This window comes from Sebastes fasciatus, chromosome 19 (genome assembly GCF_043250625.1).
Source record: "Sebastes fasciatus isolate fSebFas1 chromosome 19, fSebFas1.pri, whole genome shotgun sequence".
Classification (NCBI taxonomy): Eukaryota; Metazoa; Chordata; class Actinopteri; order Perciformes; family Sebastidae; genus Sebastes; species Sebastes fasciatus.
Genome location: NC_133813.1, coordinates 20,866,145 through 20,888,485, shown reverse-complemented (window position 1 = coordinate 20,888,485; position 22,341 = coordinate 20,866,145). Strand labels below are relative to the sequence as shown.

At 39.7% G+C, this 22,341-nt stretch overlaps 2 protein-coding genes across 3 annotated transcripts; both read left to right on the top strand.

Moving 5' to 3' along the window:
- Positions 1-881: 881 nt before the first annotated feature.
- Positions 882-5,602, top strand: smtna (smoothelin a). Of its 2 annotated transcripts, none has more exons than XM_074618173.1 (8): positions 882-1,182; positions 1,776-1,854; positions 2,100-2,175; positions 2,284-2,415; positions 2,503-2,536; positions 3,967-4,084; positions 4,212-4,363; positions 4,502-5,602. In XM_074618173.1, exons 2-8 carry the CDS (start codon positions 1,792-1,794, stop codon positions 4,647-4,649), a joined length of 723 nt encoding a protein of 240 aa, XP_074474274.1. In that variant the 5' UTR covers positions 882-1,182; positions 1,776-1,791; the 3' UTR covers positions 4,650-5,602. The 2 variants fall into 2 exon arrangements, with proteins under 2 accessions (XP_074474274.1, XP_074474273.1); XM_074618172.1 differs by having other exon boundaries at positions 1,773-1,854.
- Positions 5,603-7,578: 1,976 nt separating this feature from the next.
- inpp5ja (inositol polyphosphate-5-phosphatase Ja) lies at positions 7,579-21,307 on the top strand. Its single transcript, XM_074617780.1, has 13 exons — positions 7,579-8,173; positions 10,165-10,794; positions 12,371-12,478; positions 12,655-12,763; positions 13,106-13,222; positions 13,605-13,780; positions 15,103-15,214; positions 15,406-15,515; positions 15,613-15,823; positions 15,933-16,070; positions 16,164-16,229; positions 16,320-16,424; positions 18,599-21,307. Exons 1-13 carry the CDS (start codon positions 8,166-8,168, stop codon positions 19,082-19,084), a joined length of 2,376 nt encoding a protein of 791 aa, XP_074473881.1. The 5' UTR covers positions 7,579-8,165; the 3' UTR covers positions 19,085-21,307.
- The last annotated feature ends 1,034 nt before the right edge of the window (positions 21,308-22,341 follow it).

Below are 22,341 nucleotides of genomic sequence, written 5' to 3'. Positions count from 1 at the left end.
TCACTGTCATAACTCCTGCATATTTTAATTTTAATTGATTTTTTTCCCCTCTTAGATTTTTAATGTGTGAATACATGTTTACGGTATTTTTTCTTGATGCTATAAAAGGCTCTTTTTAATAGTTTTTATCATTTAATTTGTTGATTTTGATAAAGCATTTAGCCTATAAAACAGTGGAAAATGTCCATTGATAATCCCCAGATTTCTAAGTGACACATTTAAATTGTTGTTTCATCTGACCAACAGTAAAAAAAATAGAAAATAGAAAATATTAATTTTTAAATCATGTAAATCAGCAAATCCTCAGATTGGAAAGCTGGAACTACTGTAGCGATTATTTTGTATTTTTTTTTCTTCATAAAATGACTTAAACAAGGAATCGACTATGGACATTTTTGCTGATTAATTTTCTGTCAATCACTTAATCAATTAATTCCCTAATAGTGTCAGCATTACATGCCTTTCCAGACACAGGGACAAGCCTTATTTTTGACATGTCACCGTATTCAAGCACAGGAGACTACTGTGAAATCAGCATGTTGTCATACATTGTGAAAACTATTTTGAAGCAGCTGCAAGTGTTCACCACTCGGTGGAGCAATTTGCTTGCTTTCTGATTTATTAGATCGTTCTCTAAATCTGCCTCAACTATTAAACACTAAATAATCACTGCTGAAGTTGAGGAGTGTATTTTGCTAATGGTCTTTTTTTCCAGATTTGTTTGTGTCGTGTGTGCTCTCTCTGTATATGTCTTGTACAGATTCCTCTCTTTCTGCAAACAGAGTGCCACTTGGTCAGCCTTTTGCCTCAATAAGGCAGTGCTCCTCACTTTTTCTCCCCCTTGTTAACTCTTTGTTTTCCAGCCTAAAGAGTTGCCTTCAGCACCATCCAAATGACGCAGAACCAAGTGAAGATTGTGATGAAGTTTCACATGACATCATCCAGGATGCAGTGACACAAGGAAGGAGAGACTCTGCTGAGGGTGACAGAGACTTCTCTTCTTCCTCCTCCTCTTCCTCAATCTTGGGTGGTTCATGTAAGCAACCTCCACTCTGCTCTCCAAACATCCATCCTTATGAAGCGCTGCGGTGTGAGGTTTGAGCTCTCTAGACCAGTCTAAAGGAGGATCAAGGAGAGGCAAAAAACTTCTAAAGAAGACAAAAGTTTGCATCTTGAAAACAGGTGAGTTGACACCTCAACAGCCACCACATCACTATTATCAGTGTTTGTTTTTCACATTTGTATTACTTAATTCTTCCTATCTTGTGCCATCAAGCTCTGCTGCGACTCCTTCCCCGTGTCTGAGCGCATAGTTGTACGCTGTTATCAGATTCTTTCAGCAATAGTCTCGTTCCACTACATTACTATATTTGTACGTGTTTTGCCCCCTCTGTGCTGCTGCACTCAGCCAGTTGCTGAGATACACTGAGGGGTGCTTCAGTTAGACAAACATTTCTCTGCACGGCTGCTCAGTTTGTGTCTGTTAAGACTCACAAATGTTTATATTTGAATTACTTTGTGATTTTATGCTCCGTTTGTGACACTGTTTTAGTGTAAATAATAATGTCTGTTTGGTCTGCGTAAATAATTCAAACATTTCCAATTCTTATTCAGGCCAAGTTGCTGAATTTGCATGTGAGAAAGATGCTTCGCAAGTGTGTTTCTGCGTGTTTGTTTGCCGTCTTTCAGTTCTTGTCCTGTTAGATATTCTCAGGGAATGTAAATATGTGTCACTACTAGTGCTGCTGTGTTTTGTTTTTCGCACCATCCAGTAGATTTCTCTCTTCAGACATGGAGTCAAAAACCAGCGAAGAACTGGCTGCCATTGAGGATGAAGAGGTTCTCAACAAGATGGTGAGCCAATGGCTTTGCGTCTCTTAGCGTCATGTATGTTTAATGTCATGCAAGCAGTGTTGCAAGAGCAGGAAAGGAGTTGCTTTTGTGCAAAAAGAGAAAAAATCTTACACATAATCTAAAATGTTCAATTCAAAATCAAACCTTTTGTATTTGCTGTGCTGAAGATTTTCTGTCATCACTTCTTATTTTTGAAAATGAGATGACCTTTAACCCAGTAATCAACTATAACTTTGTCTTTTTAGCTGGATAATGCAACAGATTTTGAAGAGAGACGGATGTTACGTGCTGCGCTGAGGGACCTGCTCAAGAAAAAGAGAGGTCAAATCTGATACTTTTTCACATGCAAGTTACCATATAATGCTATCTCCATTATTCCTCTGATGCTTTGCTTGATTTCTAAATCCTCCACCATCTCTCGCTCATCAGATAAACGGGAGAAGGATCGAGGGTCGAGGCAGCAGGACCTGAGACAGCAGGGCCTGAGCAAAGGAGGGACGACAGGCGGGGGGGCTGTTAGCGTAGGCAGAGCATCCATGAACCAGCAGCCACCGACAAACAGTGAGTTTAAAAAGACGCTCTGGGACAGCCTGTGTTATTTGTATGATTTACTTCTTGATATTGATTTTATTCTCTGCATCTTGTTAGAGATGCCAGGCCAGCCCTCTCCATCAGCAGGCAGGTGAGTCTATTGGAGGATCAGTTTTGCATGTTTGGGTTCATTAGATTAAAAAAATCATTCATTAAATCCCCGCCATGCCCGAATAATTTGCTTCTTTTTGCACCTTAATGACCTTTTTATTAAAAACAATGTTGGCCTTGAATGCAAAACCTTTTTTTGAAACTTAAGTAGCCTCTAGGGATGCACCGATATCGGGCCGATACTGACTCAAATAGCTGAATCGTATATCAGTGACACAGATCGGGCCGATCTATTCAATTGAGTTCTATATTTATATACTATATACATTATATACTGGGATTTTAATTTCTGTTTAAGTTTTGACAAATTAGTTGCTGCATTAAGAAGGTTTACACTTGAACTGTAATTCCTGTTCATTTTGAAGATTTATTTTTACCAAGTTGCTGTTGCATGATTTATAATTTTAATAATAACTATTAGATGTAGCAAATTTACATACATGTATTTATTTTAGTCAATCGATTAAAATATTTATTCACGATTAATCGCATGATTGTCCATAGTTAATCGTGATTAATCACAAATGAATCACACTTTTTCAAAATAGATTTTTTGATCACAGTTACTGCATTTAGCATAAAACATATGCTCAAATTATAACATCATAACACTTGCCCAAAACTGCGTGTGATTATCATAAAGTGGGCATGTCTGTAAAGGGGAGACTTATGGGTACCCATAGAACCCATTTTCAGGTCAAGGGACCCCTTGACCCCTGGCCATGCCAGTTTTTCCTCGCCAAAATTTAGCGTAACTTTGGAGCATTATTTAACCTCCTTCACGACAAGCTAGTTTCTAGTTTTATTTGATATCTTCACTCTAGCTTTAAAACTGAGCCCGCTACAAACTCCAAAATATTGATTGCGTTAAAGAAATTAGTGGCGTTAAAACGAATATCGTTAACGGGTTATTATCGTTATTTGACGCCCCTAATTAATTTGTTATATTTAGTTTTACAAAGTTAAGAAAAACAATGTTTAAATCAAGCCATATGTTGCCTTACACATAAAAGAATGATTCCAGTCAATTCCACATAATTAAACACATGGTTACGGATCAATACTCGGTATCGGACGATACCCAAAGCCCAGGTATCGCTATCAGTATCGGGACTGAAAAAGTCAGATCGGTGCGTCCCTAGCGCCACATCCACGAAACGTTACATGGTGTTAACTGTGAGGTGAATCCTAATTTAATGTGGCGCCACTACTGAAGCCTGTCAGCATCATTGTGTTAACTTCTAATGGCAGCTTGTTAGCTACAAAGCAAAGTCTTCTTGTAGGTTTAGTAATCAACCAAAAAAGGAAATAAAACACTTCTCTTATGCGAAGCAATTGCCAAGTTAAAAGATGAGGTAAGCCATAGTTTTTGTGCATGTGTATCTCCTCGTCTTTGTTTCTTCTCCTCAGCAAGGCCAGTCCCGCTGTAGCCTCAGCCCAGAACTGTCCTCCTGCTGCAGCACCCAACGTTAAAAATGTCAAACAGATGCTTCTGGACTGGTGCAGGGCCAAAACCGAGCCATATGAGGTAAACATGCCCTGACTTTCTTTGTCTGTGAATTATGACCCAGTGTAGCTATACATAGCTCTGCCCCCTTATGTCTCATTCTCTGCCACTATTTCTTCTAAACGGATTCCCCTCTGGCGTGAAACAGGGGGTGACGATCAATAACTTCTCCTCAAGTTGGAAAGACGGCATAGCCTTCTGCGCCTTGGTGCACCGCTTCTTCCCCGACGCGTTCGAGTACTCCATCCTCAACCCCAACGAGCACAGGGAGAACTTCCAGCTGGCTTTCGACACTGCAGAGTGAGCTGTCATTCCTTATATGAAGAAGCAGATGCATCTTGTCAGGAACAAACTCCAGCAGTGCATTACAGATAAAAACAAAGTGTCTTTACAGTTCTGTGTCATAGTGACACTCTCTGTCTGTCTGTCTGTCTGCAGGAGGCTGGCCGGCTGCCCCCCTCTGCTGGACGCTGACGACTTAGTCCGGATGAAAGAGCCCGACTGGAAGTGTGTGTACACGTACATCCAGGAGTTCTACCGCTGCCTGGTGGAGAAAGGCCTGGTCAAAACCAAAAAGCGACCATAGAGTCTGACAGGTCTCCTGATTGGCTATGATTTTCTTCTTTTTTTTTTACAATTAATGCACACATAAGATTCAAAAAGATAATATTATGCACCTTTTTCAATTGAATGTTTACATGCCTAATGCGTGGTTTTTGTATTGGTTTGTGCATTAGCAGGGACTACTGGGTGTCTGTGCTCTCAGTGGACAGCTGTGCGCTTAAGATCAGTACATTCCACTGAGATTACACATCTGTATTAATCCCAGTCAGAGCCATAGAGAATCTGGGAACAAATTGTGTGCTGTTGAGGGCCCGAGGGTGTGAGTACCACAGACACATTTTATAAATATCCATTCCATTATTCATGCTGTTGTTCTTTAACTATAGCTGATGGTTGAATTAAATGGTAATGTCTTCTATTTGCCTGATACAATATTCAGCAACTCCTCATGTTTTATTGAAAACTATTCGGCCTGGACTTTGTTATAAATGGTTCAGATTTGTGTTCATCTTGGGTTTGAGACTTTATGACCTTTGTAACAGAAAGCCTGTGTTACAAACTTGAGGCTTTGAGTTTAAAAGACATGGGGCGTTTACTGACAGGAAGGGTAAATTGTAAATGGTAGGATCCAGTGTTTTGTGAGCTTGACACTAGGAACTATCTCGGCCTCTGCTTTTTATCATCTACCTCTTGTGAGGCCCCTGACTTTATGGAGGTGCAATACTACATTTAATTTAATACTAAGGATTCCTTAAATAATTATAATTGCACCAGCTTTTCTAATGGGTATATTGACACTAGGGCTGTCCAATATGACCAAAATCTTATATCACGATATAGATAATTTCATATCGCGATAACGATATATATCACAATATAGCATGTTTTCTGCAGTTAAAAAAAATAGTCTATAACCGCATGGTAAAGCCTATTTTTGTATACTCCTGTGTGAATTAAATACTTGACAAATGAAAAGTACTTTTCTCATTTAATTAAGAACTTCAGTGCAAAATGAATATAAACAAAATTTCAAGTGAAATTATGGAGGATTAAATGAATAAATATTTCCATACAAACATCGTTCGTTAATCACAATGAACTGAGTGGTAATGGGAAGTTTAAAGTGCAATCTTCAAATGATATTCCCTCAAAGTATTCCATCAAATTTTCTGAGAAATTTGAGTTAGTATGTACTTGTTATTATCAATTTAGACGTGCAATTGTATATCTCGATATGATTTAATCTCGATACGATTCCACTGAAAGACGATAATTATCATATTGAATCATCGCCCAGCCCTAATTGACACATTGCACAGTTCATGTGCTGAATAATTTATGTACTTTACATAGGCACGACCAGAACTAAAGCTACTATTATTATTATTATTATTATTATTATTAGTATTATTATTATTAATAATAATAAAAATAATAATAGCCACATGTTATCTTTTTTAAAATAATCTGGAAAATCATGAAAATATTAGGAAAATCTCAATTTAAAGGCACAATTTATAACATTCAGCCACTAGATGCTGCATTCTCCCTCCCCCGTTCCATTGCATACTTCACAACAAGTGGTTGCCAGGCACTAACCGTCAAATTCAGCCACTTTTTTTCCACACTAAGGTTGCGTCCGAAATTCCATACTAATAACATTCAGTCATACCATGCTATTTAGTACTCTAAAACAGTATGTGAGATATTTTAGTGTGTGCAGATCCTTAGTATGAAACCAATAGTATGCGAATCGCATACTATCTAGTGAAATATTACAGTGTGCAGCATGAATATCCCACAATGCAATGCGGCAGTAACGACAACATCCCACGGACAGCTCTGTAACATCAATAACACTTCAATTTAACTGAACATATAAGATTTCACTTTGCTAGGCGTGATATATATATTTAAATTAATTCAGACTTTGATTCTCACCAACCACGGGTTACTATGGTTACACGTCTTCAACTGGCAAGCAGGCTCTCAGGAAGTGACGACATAAATGACTGTTTATTCACACAAAAGTATGTTGATCTATAGTACACTTATAGTGCAAAGCATGCTGACAACAGAGAGACACCACGTGATACCAACGTCGTTATACTATTGGCTCACAAGCCTTGTTAGAAGTGAGAACCCAATGTCAGATATCTTCCACAGATATAAACAAAACATCCATTTTGGACCCGTCAAGTTTATTTTTAATGATTAATTCACTTTATCTTTTTTTTTTTTTTAGGGAAAAGCCATACTTGTATTCGGCACATTTCTAAAACCACGTTAGATGTATTATTATTTTTTTAATATTCGTTTATATAAAAATGTTATCAATAAGACCTATAATAATGAAATTACTACATTTAATCAACTCATTTTATATATATATATATATATATATATACATGTGTGTATATATATATATATATACACATGTATATATATATACATGTATGTATATATATATATATATATGTATTTATGTATATATAGATATATATAGTCTACAAATATACATACATATATATACATATACATATTTATATACATAAATATATATATATGTAAATATATTTGTGTGTGTATATATATATATATATATATATATATGTAAATATATTTGTGTATATATATATATATATATTTATGTGTGTGTATATATATATATATATATATACACGTAAATATATATATATATATTTATGTGTGTGTATATATACATATATATATATATATATATATATGTATATATACACGTAAATATATATATATATATATATATATATATAAGCATACAAGCAATAAAATGTTTTTTTTAAAGTAGCGTGGCTTCATTGATTGCATATCACAGATAGGCAGCTTTTGCCAGACTGAAATTCAAATATTGGCATGCTGATCAATCCCCCCCACCACCAGTGACGCACTGATGCCAGATTAATGCGTCACCGAGTGGACAGATGCTCATTATTTCTGGCCGGATGCACTTTTGGCAGCTGATTTTGTTTTGCCTCTCCTGCTCCATGCCCGTCCACTCACCCCACCCTCAGGTGCCCGTGTGTTTTATTACCCAGAGTGCACAGAGAGAGAGAGAGAGACACAGAGAGAGAGAGAGAGCTGCACACCGAGAGGCGCGTCATGATGATGGCTGGTTGTACGGCCGGTGTGCAGGAGGAGGTGCAGGCGGGATGCTGAACAAAACGTGCACATCTGACAATAATAAGTAGGATGGAGGTATAACCAGCCAAACATCAACATGCAAGAGTCCGGACGCATCCACCGTGACCGCCTGCTGTCCTGACAGCCAGCCGGTGTCTGCACCGTGACGGAGACTGTCCTCGGTACATCTATCCGTCCATTCGTCCGTCCTGCAGGCTGCCTGCTGGGTCAGTCAGTCTGTGTCCGGACCACTAAAACCACCTTCGCCTTTATGTGACAAACCCTGTCGCGTTGATTGAGACAAACAGAGACCGATGCTGTTCCCCTGTGTGGATGTGTGAGATCAACCTTTAGGGTTCACCTTGGAGAGAAAAAACGCATGAAAAGGTAAGACAGATGTTTTCACTATACAGATGTGTTGACTTTGCATGTAATATTGTTGTGTAATTGTGGTGTTTTTTTTTCATGAGTCAATCCTTGCACCTTTTGTAGATAATGGAGCTGTCATTCAGTCTTGCATGCTCATAGATATGTGAAATGGATATATGAAATGGATTATTAAATGTATATAAAGGGCCCAGTTAAGCTCTGAAAGTTGCCTTTTTTCCACTTCTAAAGTGAATTCATTACATCTGATCACCATTAGTCAGCGCTCTGTTCTGCAGGTTACTACTGTGGTCACATGAGACGCTCTCTGGTACAAAGAGATCCTCATTTGCATATCATGAATGATTAAATTAAGGGTGTATAATTTCTGGTGTTGGGAGATAAACAAAATGGTGGGAGGCCCTTGGTCCTCCTATTTATGTCCTCCTCTTCTTCCTTGTTGTGACCTATACAGAGTCTGTTGACATTGTCTGATGTGCTCTGTGATCTGCAGCTATGTGTGTGTGTGTGTGTGTGTGAGCCTTGTGCCCTGAGACTGAGATCAAATGTTGAACCACTGATGCCATCCCATAATGAGAACCAACAAGGTCAGGGAGGCTAATTAGTGTTGCTAGGCAACAAGGATATATAATCCAGGACATATAGGTACAGAGTGAGTTACTCAGCCCTGCTGGTGTAAAAATAACTAAGTACATTTACTCCACTACATTTATCTGGCAGCTTTAGCTACTGGTTTACTTAGTGGATTCAAATGACTGATACAAGAGCTAATCAGCTAATCAATTATGATGTAATGTTATAGATTAAGCTACTCAGCAGCCCCACCTTTACCAGCTGTAACATTAAAATAATGCTTACTTATCAAAGCAGCAGTGGGTAGAATTGGAGCAAATATATGATTTTTTTTAAAAAGTGATTTTTGTAAAACGGTGACTATATCCTGACAGTAGTGCATGAGACAGGTAATCTGAAAAAATCATGTGTCCTCTGTGTCCTCCGGTGCTCCTAATGGCATCTGCAAGATTCCACAGACCGGAGGAAAACGACCAATCAGAGCCGAGCTGGAGCCTTGCCGTCTCTGAGCAGCTGTCAATCACTCGCAAACTCCGATCAAACTAAGCAGCGCTGATCAAATATGAATTAATATTTTGTCACTGTAATGCCTATTTTTTTGCCCCTCAAATGTTTTCAGAAACATCTTGTAGTGTACTGTTTAGTAACAGTAACAGAATATTGATTCATATTTGATCAGCGCTGCCTAGTTTGACCGTTTGATCGAAGTGTGCGAGTGATTGACAGCTGCCTCTGTTGAATGAACAGCCAATAGGAACGCTCTCTCTCTGAATAGATTTTTTAATGTCTGAAAACAGAGCCATGAGGAGGTGCAGAAGTCTAGTTTTCTCTTGAATCTTAACACTTGAATTACAATGTGCTGAAAGGTTACCACGGATGTTTTTAGCCCAATGATGCCAAAAACATTCTGCCTACTGCAGATTTAATTCATCCAGTGATATAGGCTAATATATATATATACAGTATATGATCTGATCTGCATGAGTACTTTTACTTTTGGCACTTCTTTTGATGCTAATACTTCTGTACTTTTACTTAAAATTTTGAATGCAGGATTTCTACTTGTAACAGAGATCTGAGTATTTCTTCCGTCACTGTCTCGGCCCAGTTGCCTACTCATGATAACGTCATCAGTGACGCCTGCGGAGCATGATGTGGACAAGTGCTCAATGCAATGTGATGCATTCTCTCAGCTTCCACTCAATGCAGAAAAATCCTTTGCTGTGGCACCTGTTTACCGAAGACTGACTGACTGATGATGAGGCTCTGTGAGCTATAAGTGCAGGCCGGTTCAAGACGAGGGCGAAGAATGCAAAAGTCATTTTTATGCTGTCTGCAATCTTGTTTTTATGTGTTTTCTTTCGAACACTATGAAGAGAAATGTGTAATAATAATAATCCACACACTGCCTCTTGCAGGTTGATGGATCGCATGCAGCAGAAACAAATCGGCGCTGACCCCTGTGGGCCCAAAGTGCAACCTGGACCCTGTGCGTTGATCGGAGTCGGTCCGGTTTTACCTCCGCAGCTCGCCATCCAGGAGCTGCCTCTCATCAACCCGTCAGAGGTGCTCAAGAAACAGTCTGGATCGAGCCCCGTGCAGGTTGCAGTTGCACCTGTGAAAGGGAAGGACCAAATGCAGTCAGGGCAGCCAAAGTCTTGGACCCATCCAGCGACGCTGGTGAGCATAAGCCGGCCGAGACCGACCGCTCTCGGGACTAAACCTGCTCCAAAGTCGGCCAGGATCTCAGTGGACCCCTCCAAGGAAATCGATTTGATCCCAGTTTGTATCCCAGGACCTCAGAGTGCCAACGTCCTGTCGCATTCCCCGACGGAGTCCTCCGTCTGCCGTCACAGTCCTCAGAGTCCTCGCAGCCCTCAGTCTTACACCAGCCAGCCTTACCTGAGCCCCAATCCTGGTCTGGCTTCCAGCCTCAGCCCCAAACCCTGTAGCCTCAGTCCTCAGCCACAGAGGACCTCCTCACCTGGGAGCTCCACGCAGGGCCAAGAGCAGTCCGAGAAGCCAGCAGGAGGGAACAATGACTTCAGGTGAGAAAATAGTGACACCTCTATTAAAATTTTTATATATATTTATATTACTGTGAATGTTGTTTCCTATCCTGTCTAAATACAGCTGCAGCAGCTGTCCTGCAGTCAGCGGCAGTCTGAAAGCTGATGTCACATGAATCAAAGCTGCATATTTTACTAAGAGCTTTGTGAACCTGACAGAGTGACATAGCCACATTTTGTTGGCAGACTTCCCAGAGGCAACGTTTGTTGTGATCCTTGCCCATAAACAACGACCGCCTGTAAAAACTCAGCGGAACTGTGTTTATATGAAGGAGAAAATATGTCTAAAGGTCTTCAGATGGCAACATCCTCTGCTAGTCCTACTGTTAAACTCAAACACAGCTTATATTCTGATAGACCATACTGGTGAATTTGCATGTTTTACTACCGAACTACATATACTTTACATTCAATTACATGTCACCAGGTAATAGCGTTGTGAGCAGGTACCGTTTTGAAATAATTGTTCTTGGTGGTGTTTACTTGGATAGACCAACTTATGTTGTGTGGAAATTAGATTTTGCAAACAAACGGTAAGAAAACAAGTAGATTTTGAAAAGGAAAATGTGAATTAGGTCAATTCTGACAATAAAATGCTGTTCACAAATAACTCTCAGATCTTAAATATCAAAGTGTTCTTGAATGCACCGCCAAAACACCGAACAGCGTGATTATGATCGAACATTGACAAAAACAAAGGTGACTTTTGTCTCTCAAGCAAATTTCCAATTACTGCACATTGATTTTCATGTTGTAGGCTACTGAAATCAATGGAAACAATCTTAAATCATATGGTATGCTTTTGAAAAAGTTTGTCACAGTAATGCAAATAAATGATTATTTTGCTAAAACATGCAAAACCACCAATGTGGTCCTTTTTAATTTAATTACATTTGGATCTATTGCTAAAACTGTTTTCATGTGATGGCAGAAATCATGAATCCAGCAAGATTTTATGATGATATGGTTGATTTAGCGATTAGCGAATCAGAAGCAACTATTTTGGTAACTGATTAATCATTTGAGTCATACTTCAGTCAAACATGCCAAATATCTTGCTTTTGTTTGTCTTCTATAATAATAAACTGAATCTTTTGGGGTTTTGGACTGTTGGTCGGACAAAAATAAGACATTAGAAGACATCACATTGGATTTTGGGGAGACTATATTTGAAATTTTTCCCTATTTCTTGATATTTTATAGACAAAATGATTAATTGATTATATAAATTAGGTGCTTCTGTTGTGTCTGTAATGAAACAGTGTTTGATTTCAAAGGATAGTTAGCTCCATCTCTTTCTCTGTCTCTCTTCTAGCCCTCACACACACACACACACACACACACACACACACACACACACACACACACACCTTAGTCATCATCGAGGTACAAAGGGGTGCTTAATTGTGCGTATCTTTTTTTTTCTATATACAGCAACACTGATGGAAGCTATTTCTCTGAGGATTACAGCACAGATTATGTCCTCTTTCCACAGTATACAGCATATAGTACTTAAACCTAATGCAGCGTTTCCACCGATTCTGTCCTCTGAAAGGGTGTACATCGTCACGTGGAACGTGGGATCAGCCGTCCCGCCAGATGACATCACTTCTCTGTTCGGACCAAATGTTTCAGATGGGAGCGTTGACATGTTCATCATCGGGTAAGCAAGTATTTTCACCAGGCTCAGCAGTGCCAGGGAGACAGCCGCGAGTGCCCACTCAGTCATCTGTGTTTCATTCTGATGCGTCCCCTCCTGTTACCCATCACTGTCCTTTTTTATTAGTGTTTCATTTTCACTTGTTGATGACGTTTCTCTACTTTTCTGGCACCACACAGACTCCAGGAAGTTAACTCCATGATAAACAAGCGGCTGAAGGAGGCTCTTTTCTCAGACCAGTGGAGTGAGCTTTGCATGGACACACTCAGTCCTTTTGGATATGTTTTGGTCAGTAGGGAGTTAAATCCGCTCTCTTTTTAATGAGAATTCTATTTTTAGAAAATCGTAATTTTCCCTTTTATATATTTACTTTTTTATTGATTACATTTATTTATTTTAAATTAATTCTTCTATGTATTTATTCATTATTAAATTGTATGTGTTGTATAAGTATTTATATATATTTATGTTTTATATTTGGTACATTTAATTGCATGTTTATTTATTTATTTATTGAGTTATTTATTTGAATTTTATTAAATTAATTGTAGATACTGTCTATTTTTTTTACTCCTATCTTTTTTTTTTTACCATTGATTATTATATTTTTCATCCGCCCCATCTGTTCAGGTGGCGTCCCAGCGTATGCAAGGCGTGCTGCTGCTGGTTTTCTCTAAATTCTGCCATCTCCCGTTCCTCAGAGGTGTGCAGACCGAGAGTACGCGCACAGGACTTGGGGGATATTGGGTACGTGCCACGCATTGAAAAGCGTCGCTCTGACCTCCGAGATTTATTACGTTTCTGGTGGGCTTGTGTCAGTGGGATTTAGGGGGGTGGGGTGTGTGTGTGCTCCCTCCTGCCAGCAGGTGCGTGCATGCGTGGGTGCATTATATGTCAGTGTGTGACCTTCCTGTGCGTGTTGATGTCAGCATCACCCCTGGCTGCTGCTGGTGCAGTCTCCTTCTCTTTGAGGTCAGTGCAGCAGCAGGCTGTCTGGCTTTCTGGTTATATGACTCAGGGGCAGAAAAACACATCCTGACTTTGTCCCTGAACACAGATACATGCCGGTACATTTTTTAATTTAATGCATATTAAGGGATCCATTTCTCCCCTTTTTTCTCACTCTAAGGGGAATAAAGGGGGTGTCAGCGCGAGGATGACCATGTTTGGCCACCCGGTGTGCTTCCTCAACTGTCACTTGCCAGCTCACATGAGGAACCTGGAGCAGCGGGTGGAGGACTTTGAAAGCATCCTGCAGCAGCAGCAGTTTGAAGGAGGCACTGCCACTGGTGTACTGGACCACGAGTGGGTGACATCATGTTTTTATATACGAGTTTAATTAATTTAGCCGAAGATTGCCCACCCATAAAAAAGCACACATGCATTCATAAAATATTCCGTTTATTTTGTTATTTGCACCAAAATGTTTTTCTATGGAGAACGGAATGTGCCCAAATAAAATGACTGAATAGAATGAAAAATAAAATAAATAACTCAATAAATAAATATGCAATTAAATGTACCGAATATGTTATTAAAATCATTGATAAATAAATACATAAATATATATAAATACTTATATAACACATACAATTTAATAATGAATAAATACATAGAACAATTAATTTAAAATAAATACATGTAATCAATAAAAAAGTAAATATATAAAAGGGAAAGTTAAGATTTTGTGAAAATAAAATTCTCATTAAAAAGACAGTTGGGTAAGTTCTACAAAATATAGTTTCCTTTTATAAATTAATTTAGCCAGACCAGAAACTGAAACATTAACAAATATGAATACCACCATCTTCATTACGAGTTTCCCACTTACTCTTTAGTCACACTTCATTATAGAAACAGAATTCGGACAGACCATCTGCAGATCTGCATCCACCCCCTTTTTTAATTTTTAATTTTTATTTATTTATTTATTTCATATTTATAATATTATTTATTTTAAACATAAATATATATTTTTTTAATTATTACTTTTTTCTGTTGGTAAGACTGTTAGTAAGGCAATACACTCTTCTGTGAGCTGTAAATTTGTATTATATGACAGATTCTTTATTACAATATATTATAATTATAATACTTTGTATGACCTCATGTGGACAGTTGCATTTTGCAAGTTTTGATTGTTAAAAGCACAAAAAAAGGGAAAATTAAATAGAAGAGTAGATAGATAGATAGATAGATAGATAGGGTCATTAATACAAAGGTAAATAAATATAGAAGCAAATTAAATAAATATAATATTACAGAAATATCAATTTATGGCACATTTTATCAATTAATACCTTCATTTATTTATAATTTTTTTATTTTGGCAGGTTCTTTCCTCCGTAGTTTTCAACCTGACCTAAAGTATAAATTGCAGCAGCTGCTCACCAATGATAAATAAATATTATGGGCCATATTACATGATGGAGCTTAAAAGTCTCACTATAAGATGTTTCATGTGTCACATTTTATTTGACCAACAATGTTACAGCTTTCGTGGTATAGCAATAAACATGAACTAAAGTAGGGTATTCAATAGAGCCTTTACAATTGCCTCTTAGAAGTAAAAAAAAATAAATAACATCTTTCCCTTTTTTAAAATGTAAATTCCTTTCTGTCCCCAGTGTCGTTTTTTGGTTCGGGGACTTAAATTTCCGTATTGAAGACTATGACATCCATGTGGTGAAATGTGCCATCGACAGCAATAAGCTGCCTCTTCTGTGGGAGCGAGATCAGGTGAGGCCTTTTAAAAACATTCGCCCCTTGACAGATGGATTTTTCCCGTAGTCTTTACACCACCTGTTTGTCTCTTGATCACCAACTACAACCAGCAGAGGGCGCTGTCGCACAAAGTGAACAAACATCACCTGCTGTCAGGGTGAATGAAATCCACTCTGCTTCTTCTCCATCATGTGTCTCCTCTACAGCTCAACATGGCTAAAATCACAGAGTCCATCCTTGACGGCTTCATTGAGGGACCTCTCAAATTCCCACCCACGTATAAGTTTGATGTGGGCACTCACACGTACGACACCAGGTTTGTCCAGCACAAACTCCATCTCCACTTTTATTTTTCTGTTAAACTGTTGCTGCCCACTTTTACAGTCTGTCCCTCTCTGCTTCTGTTCTGTCAGCGCAAAGAAGAGGAAACCTGCCTGGACGGATCGCATCCTCTGGCGCCCTCGTCGTACCGGCTCCCCAGTTCCTACCCACAATGCAGCACTGCAGCGGGGTCTGACTTCATGGTTGGGTGGGGCGACCAAAGTGACACAGCATGTGTACCGAAGTCACATGGGCTACACCATCAGCGACCACAAACCTGTTTCAGCCGTGTTTTCGTTGCATGTGAGATCATATTTGCTCAAATACTCTGTAGCCAAATGTATTAATGACATCTCTCTTTGTATTGCTTGATTATGCTTTATATAACTGCATTCTGCTCTTTTTTATCTAGTTCCCATTCAAGGTGGATATGCCCCTGGTGGAGCTGCAGGTAAACAAAGAGTGGTGTAAAGTCTCAGACGCTACAGCGAGATTCACTGTTGCATCGACCTATCAGCGCAGCTCTTGGGACTGGGTAGCAATATACAAGGTGATTCTCTTGATTGCTCAAAAGCTCTGGATAAATTCTTACAATTTGATGCCCAGTGTTTGAAAAGGTGTCCATTTCATTACTTCTGCACAGGTTGGATTCAGACATCACAAAGATTACCAGGCATACATATGGGCCAAGGGAGAGCATGCAACACAGGTGTGTCACACACTTTAAGTTGACACATTTATTACAGTATGTGCCACAGCTGAATTCAGGGTTAATTTCTCCGTTCTTTTTCTTCACCAGGTGACGTTTTCAGAGGAGGATTTGCCGAGAGATGATTGTGAATACATCCTGGGTTACTACAGTAATAATATGAACAGCATTGTTGGACTGTCGACGCCAATTCAGGTAACAAAAGTCAGAGGACAAATTTTGATTTGGCTATAAAGTTTAGTTCTAAGTTTTACAGATAGACTACTGAGCCAGGCTGAGCTGCAGTACAACAGGACACTCTGAATCACTGAACTGAAAAATAGAAAAAATAATCTGATCATCCAAAAGATGTATGTCCATAAGTATGTGGACACCCAAGCATTACAGCTGTTTGTACTTGTAACTATGAAAAGTAATGCACTATAATTTGTATATAGCCCACGTAATTGTGAGCCAGGGCTTCCTTAGAGGGCTACCTCTAAGGAAGTCAAGTGACATAGTATAAAGAGCAACAAAGTCTGCGTAGGAAGGAGGTCGGGTTAAAGTGTTTACCGTATATATCTGTCTTTGGACAGATTTTGTCACCGCGCTAACGTCGCAACTGTGCAAGATGCAGTCACGAAACTTTATAGATGTAATTGAGATCAAAATGAAGGCCGAGTTCGAACATGGGTGTGGGTAGGAAGTGGGGAAGGGGTTATTTTTCCCCAATTTGGCGTTGTGGCTGGTATGATCCCATCGCAAGAAGCTGTGCAATCCAATACCCATTCTACCATACTATTTAGTAGGCCACAAAAGGGTTTAGTATGTCCCAATACATGGTATATCAAATGATGTATGGCAAAAATACCAGGATGTCCTACTACATCCGGTCTCATTTTGCAGTATGCAAACCAGCATGCTTTTCTGGCTACCCACAATCCTCTGCGTCGCGGATATATGAGCAAGAGGGTCAAAGTTTAAGGCGCAATGTTATGACGAAGTAGTACGTCCCAATTGTATGCATACTGCATGCAACAGTACGTACTTTGTAATGGCAGCTGCAGTATGTACTAAAAGTAAAAAGAAAAAGTATGCGATTTGGAACGCACCATGGTCTCTAGTTTAACTTGCTTTTATTGTATAACTTGCGTACTTAACTAAAGCCACATACGTAACAAACGTACTTATTTTTTTAAAGATTGTTTTGTGGGCTTTTATTGCCTTTAATGGATAGAGCCAGAGAGAGAGGAGATGACATGCAGCAAAGGGAAACGGATTGGATCTGAATCCCAGGCTGCTGCAGTAAGGACTCAGCCTTGTTACATGGGGCGCCTGCTCTACCAGGTGAGCTACCAGGGCACCCATAATGTACTTATTTTAACCCATGATTGTTTCCTAACCTAACCTTTTCGAACCGGGCTGGAGGGACAAGAGCATTAGTAAAGTCGGCAACTGACGTAGGACGATAGGCTGACTCACGGTCTGCGTTCCGGTTCATCCCAAACGTGTTGGGGTCCAGGCTCTGAGCAGGCTGGTCAAGTGCTTCCACACCAAACAGGGAATAACAGTGTTCCCAGATGCATTGTCATCTTGTAACAGAAAATGACCTTTTCCAAACTGCCACAAAGTTAGAAACATTGTGTGCTGTTTGCATTAAGATTTCCCTTAATCAGTGGGGTAAAGTACATCTACTCAAATACTGTACAACTGTCGGTCGGATAAGACGAGACGTGAATAAGTCAATTTGGGGTTAATTGTTTTTGATATTGCAATGGCCATTTTTTTTTTTATGTTCTGACATTTTTTGGACAAAATGATTAATAGATTAATTGAGAAAATAATGGGCAGATTTTTTCATGATGAAAATTATCATCAGTTGCAGCCCTTCCTATACGATAATTTCCATTTTATGCTACTTTATACTTATAATCCACTACGTTTCAGAGGGAAATTGTACTTTTTACTGCATTTATCTGCATTGTATATACAAAACATAAGACCAGTGTATACAATATGATGCATTGCTATAGGTTAACCTGTCAACAGTATATATATGTAGTTAAAATTAGCTCCTCCTTAACCAACTAAAACATTAAAATGTTTCTCAAAAAGTTCTCATAAACATTACACTGACATCTGTTGCACAATTAGTACTTATGCTTTTGAGTTTGAGCTCAAAAGTATTTTAAGTAGATTTTGCTGTTAATACTTCTGTACTTTTACTTAAGTAAAAGTTTGAATGCAGCCCTTTTACTTGTAGTGGAGTATTTCTACATTGTATGTAAAGGATATGGAGAGGTGTGCCCACATACTTTTGATCATGTAGTTTCCTTTTTGGCATCCTTGCTCATACCCTTATCTTCTCTTGAATTCTCCATCCTAAACAGATCAAGATACCAGTCCACAGCCCCACCGCGCAACGCTCCGACAGCTCAGACGTCAGCTCAGAAGACGACAGCACTCTGGTTCTGCTGGCTCCAAACTCCCGCAGCCCGAGCCCTAAAAACGGCAAGCACCACCACCACCACCACCACCGCCACCGTCGTAGCCGCAGCCCCGCTGTCCCTGCCCTTTCCTCCAACCCCCTCCCCTCCCTGCAGGGCCTCAGCCTCTGTCCTCGCTCCAAAGAAGGTCAGGCTCGGAGCCGCTCGCCCTGCTCTGCTGCTAAGAAGGAGCGACTGGTCTCTCCCGACATTGTGGCGTCCCCCACCCTCAGCCCGCTCAGTCCCCGCAGCCCTGTGTCTCCAGGCGGTGGGGTGACTGCGCCGGAGGCCCTGATCGCTGCCATCTTAGGTGAACACAGACCAGCTCAGGTTAGCCCCACGGGGTTCAAACAGATAGGGAAGACAGGGGAAACAGACACTAGAATATAATAGCTAAAAAGGAGGTGCTGTACAAGGAGAATGACGGCAATATCCATGCATTCAGCATCTGATCTGTTCCCACAGTCACTGTGCTCGTAGAAACAGCACATTTAATGACTCTTAATGTAGTTTGCAAACATTCCACATTGTAGCCCTGCAGTTCTCTGAATCATCTCATACACTGTGTGTATCTCGGGGTCCTAGATGTGTCCAGACTCCCGACGACAAGTGCTTTTATAGACTCATAAGCTATATCATAAGTTAAAGGTATAATATGTAACCATTGTTGGTTCCTGGTTGTAAACACGCCGCATTCAAACACAGCTCAACGAGCCGAGAGGGCGAGAGAGAGCAGCGATGGTCGAGCAAGCTATAGAGTGACTAAAGAGAGAGAGTGGCGTTAGTGAGAACAAAGCAGCGAATCAGAGAAATAAAACGTTATTTTCTGATTGTTTCCCGGCGGTTATGTTCTAAAATACACAACTAACTCTGCACAACTCTGCGGGAAGGTGCAGAGTTGCCGGATTTTGAATGAATGCAGGCTTCCTGTCTGCTGGCTGTGGCTCAGCGCTGCTCTCGTCAAACTACAGACACACACCGATCATAGCTGCACTCACAGCACAGAAAGGAACCGGGGGATCACTGGAACACATGCACATAACAGCGTGGACACACATACAACGTCAGGAGTGCGTGGCGGCTGCGTGGCGTGTTGTTTTTTATTTCGGCGTCCATGTTAACAGGTTAGAGCAGCCACACTGCCGGTCAGAGGTCTGGCCTATTTTTGACGCGAGCTGCGCGTCTCACAGCAGCAACAGACAGTGAAGGTGATCTATTGACAGTATATGGACATCATATCAGCTACATTACTACAGTTTCAATGTCTAGACATCTGTAGAATATGTCACAGACAGTGAAAGTGATCTATTGACTGTATATTGACTTCATACCAGCAAGACTTTACTACAGTTTCGAGGTCTATCTGTAGAATATGTTCTGGAGATGAAAAAAAGTAAAGACTTATTTTTAAATCAACTTTTCCTGCTTTCATTTCAAAATAAAAGCCCTCAAGCGTTTTTTCTATGGACAGAATTCCTTCATTTGTTAACACAAGGCTTTTATTCTGAAATATGAGCAGTCAGTGCTGTGGAACTTGAAGTGACTTGGAGAGCTCCATGAATTGATAAAGTATGGGGTTTAAATCAACACTTCCTGCTTTCATTTGAAAATAAAAGCCCTAAAGCGTTTTTTTCTGTGGACAGAATTCCTTCATCTGTTAACACGAGGCTTTTATTCTGAAATATGTGCCGGACAGTGTTCTAGAACATGCAGTGACTTGGAGAGCTCCATGAATGAATATAATACAGTGTTTTAATTGTGGATTATTACTATTATTTACAAATTATCACACGTTTCTTAACCTTTCTCTATCTAAAATAAATATAAATCTCATTTATCATGACGTTAAATGGCCATTAAAAGGCAAACTCTATAAGGAAAGGGCTGACAGCAGCAGCAGACATGCAGCGTCGCGCGGCGCCACACGCTCCTGACATTGTATGTGTGCCCCAAGGCTTACACAACCTGTTCTCAATTGTGAAATATGGCCGCTTTGTATGTGGAGACTTGTGCCTCGGTGTCAGAAGCCGACACAGCGGCGGCATTTGACTGCCTGAACGGGTGATTGACTGGGGGTTACACCCCCACGTGGGTCCCAAAGGATGTTTGCAGATGCCCAAAAGCGTCCTAAGTAAAGCCATATAGGAAGAAAGGAGAAAATACAGGCAGAGGGCTGCAGGGTCTCTGCAGAAACAGACACCATCACTCACTTCTAGTGGGGCATAAGTGATGATTGAGAGGGATTATTTTTGTATCAGTCTATGCATTGATTTTTAGTTAATTCTTGCATATTATACCTTTAACAAACATATTGAATGTGAAACCAAAGTCAGAGTAAACCTGTGATGGATGTGACCAGTTATTACTGACAGCAATATGGATCCATGTATACAGTCTCATATCAAAATAAGGACCCTGGACCAGAAGTATTGATGGTATCATAGTTCACATCAGAGTGTGTTTGTGTGTGTGTGGGGGTGTGGTGGGGGATATGTGTTAAAATACATGTATGAAACCAACATTTTGGAGAGAGTGTTTAGGCTAATGTGTTTGTTTTGCTTCAAGGAACGGATACAAGTGGGCAAATAAAACAAGAACAAACAAAACTGACAAAATCCGCTTTACTGGACAAACACTCATTCACACTGTTAGAGGAAGTATATATTTGTGTGTACATGGGAGTTGCATAATGACACAAAGTGAGTCTATAAGGTTAAGCAAGACAGCGGCAGATAGGAAACAGCTTCTTCAGCATGAAATCATTGATTTCCTGATGGTGTTTTCACACAGACCAAATGCCACGAATGAATCTGACAATTTTCAAACAGAAACAACAAAACAATATGTCAATCTTGTGGAATATCCATACAATTAGTATGGAAAGAAGACAAAGAAGATCTTGAGGTTTCTACAGAAGCGTGGCACAACATCAGTAACGCTCCCTCCAGCAGGATAACTGGACATCACTAACCCTAGAAAAATACATACATAAATATTTGGGTATACCACATTATTGACACACATTTTAATATATGATACTGTCTCCTCCACTCTGAGCCACTTGAGGAACTAGTTTTGAGAGGTCTGTAACTTCATTCTCAGGATCTTAGGGACGCTAGTATACCATGAAGTGCAGGCATAATCAAAATGGCATTGTACAAGTTCCCCTGTCAATATTTCAAGAGCATATCTATCAATTAAAGGGCCAGTGTGAAGGATTTCGGGGGATCTATTAGAAGAAATGGAATATAATATTCATAATATTTTCATTAGTGTATAATTACCTGAAACTAAGAAGTGTTGTTTTTTCGTTATCTATATCATATCTACATAGGGAGCAGAGTCCGCCATGTTTCTACAGTAGCCCAGAACGGACAAACCAAACACTGGCTCTAGAGAGAGCCTTTTACATTTTTATGTTACCTGAGGGCCACCGTAGTTCTCCGACACGCTTGGAATGGGAGGAGTGAGCGGAGGGATATTCAGTTGATTGCAATCTGCAACATCACCGCTAGATGCCACTAAATTAATCCTACACACTGGTCCTTTGAAGTGGATATTCTTGCAAGAAATTAGATTTTTTTTTATTGACATTTGACTTTTACCGCCATACTCTCTCTATATAGTTTATTGTCTAATATACAATC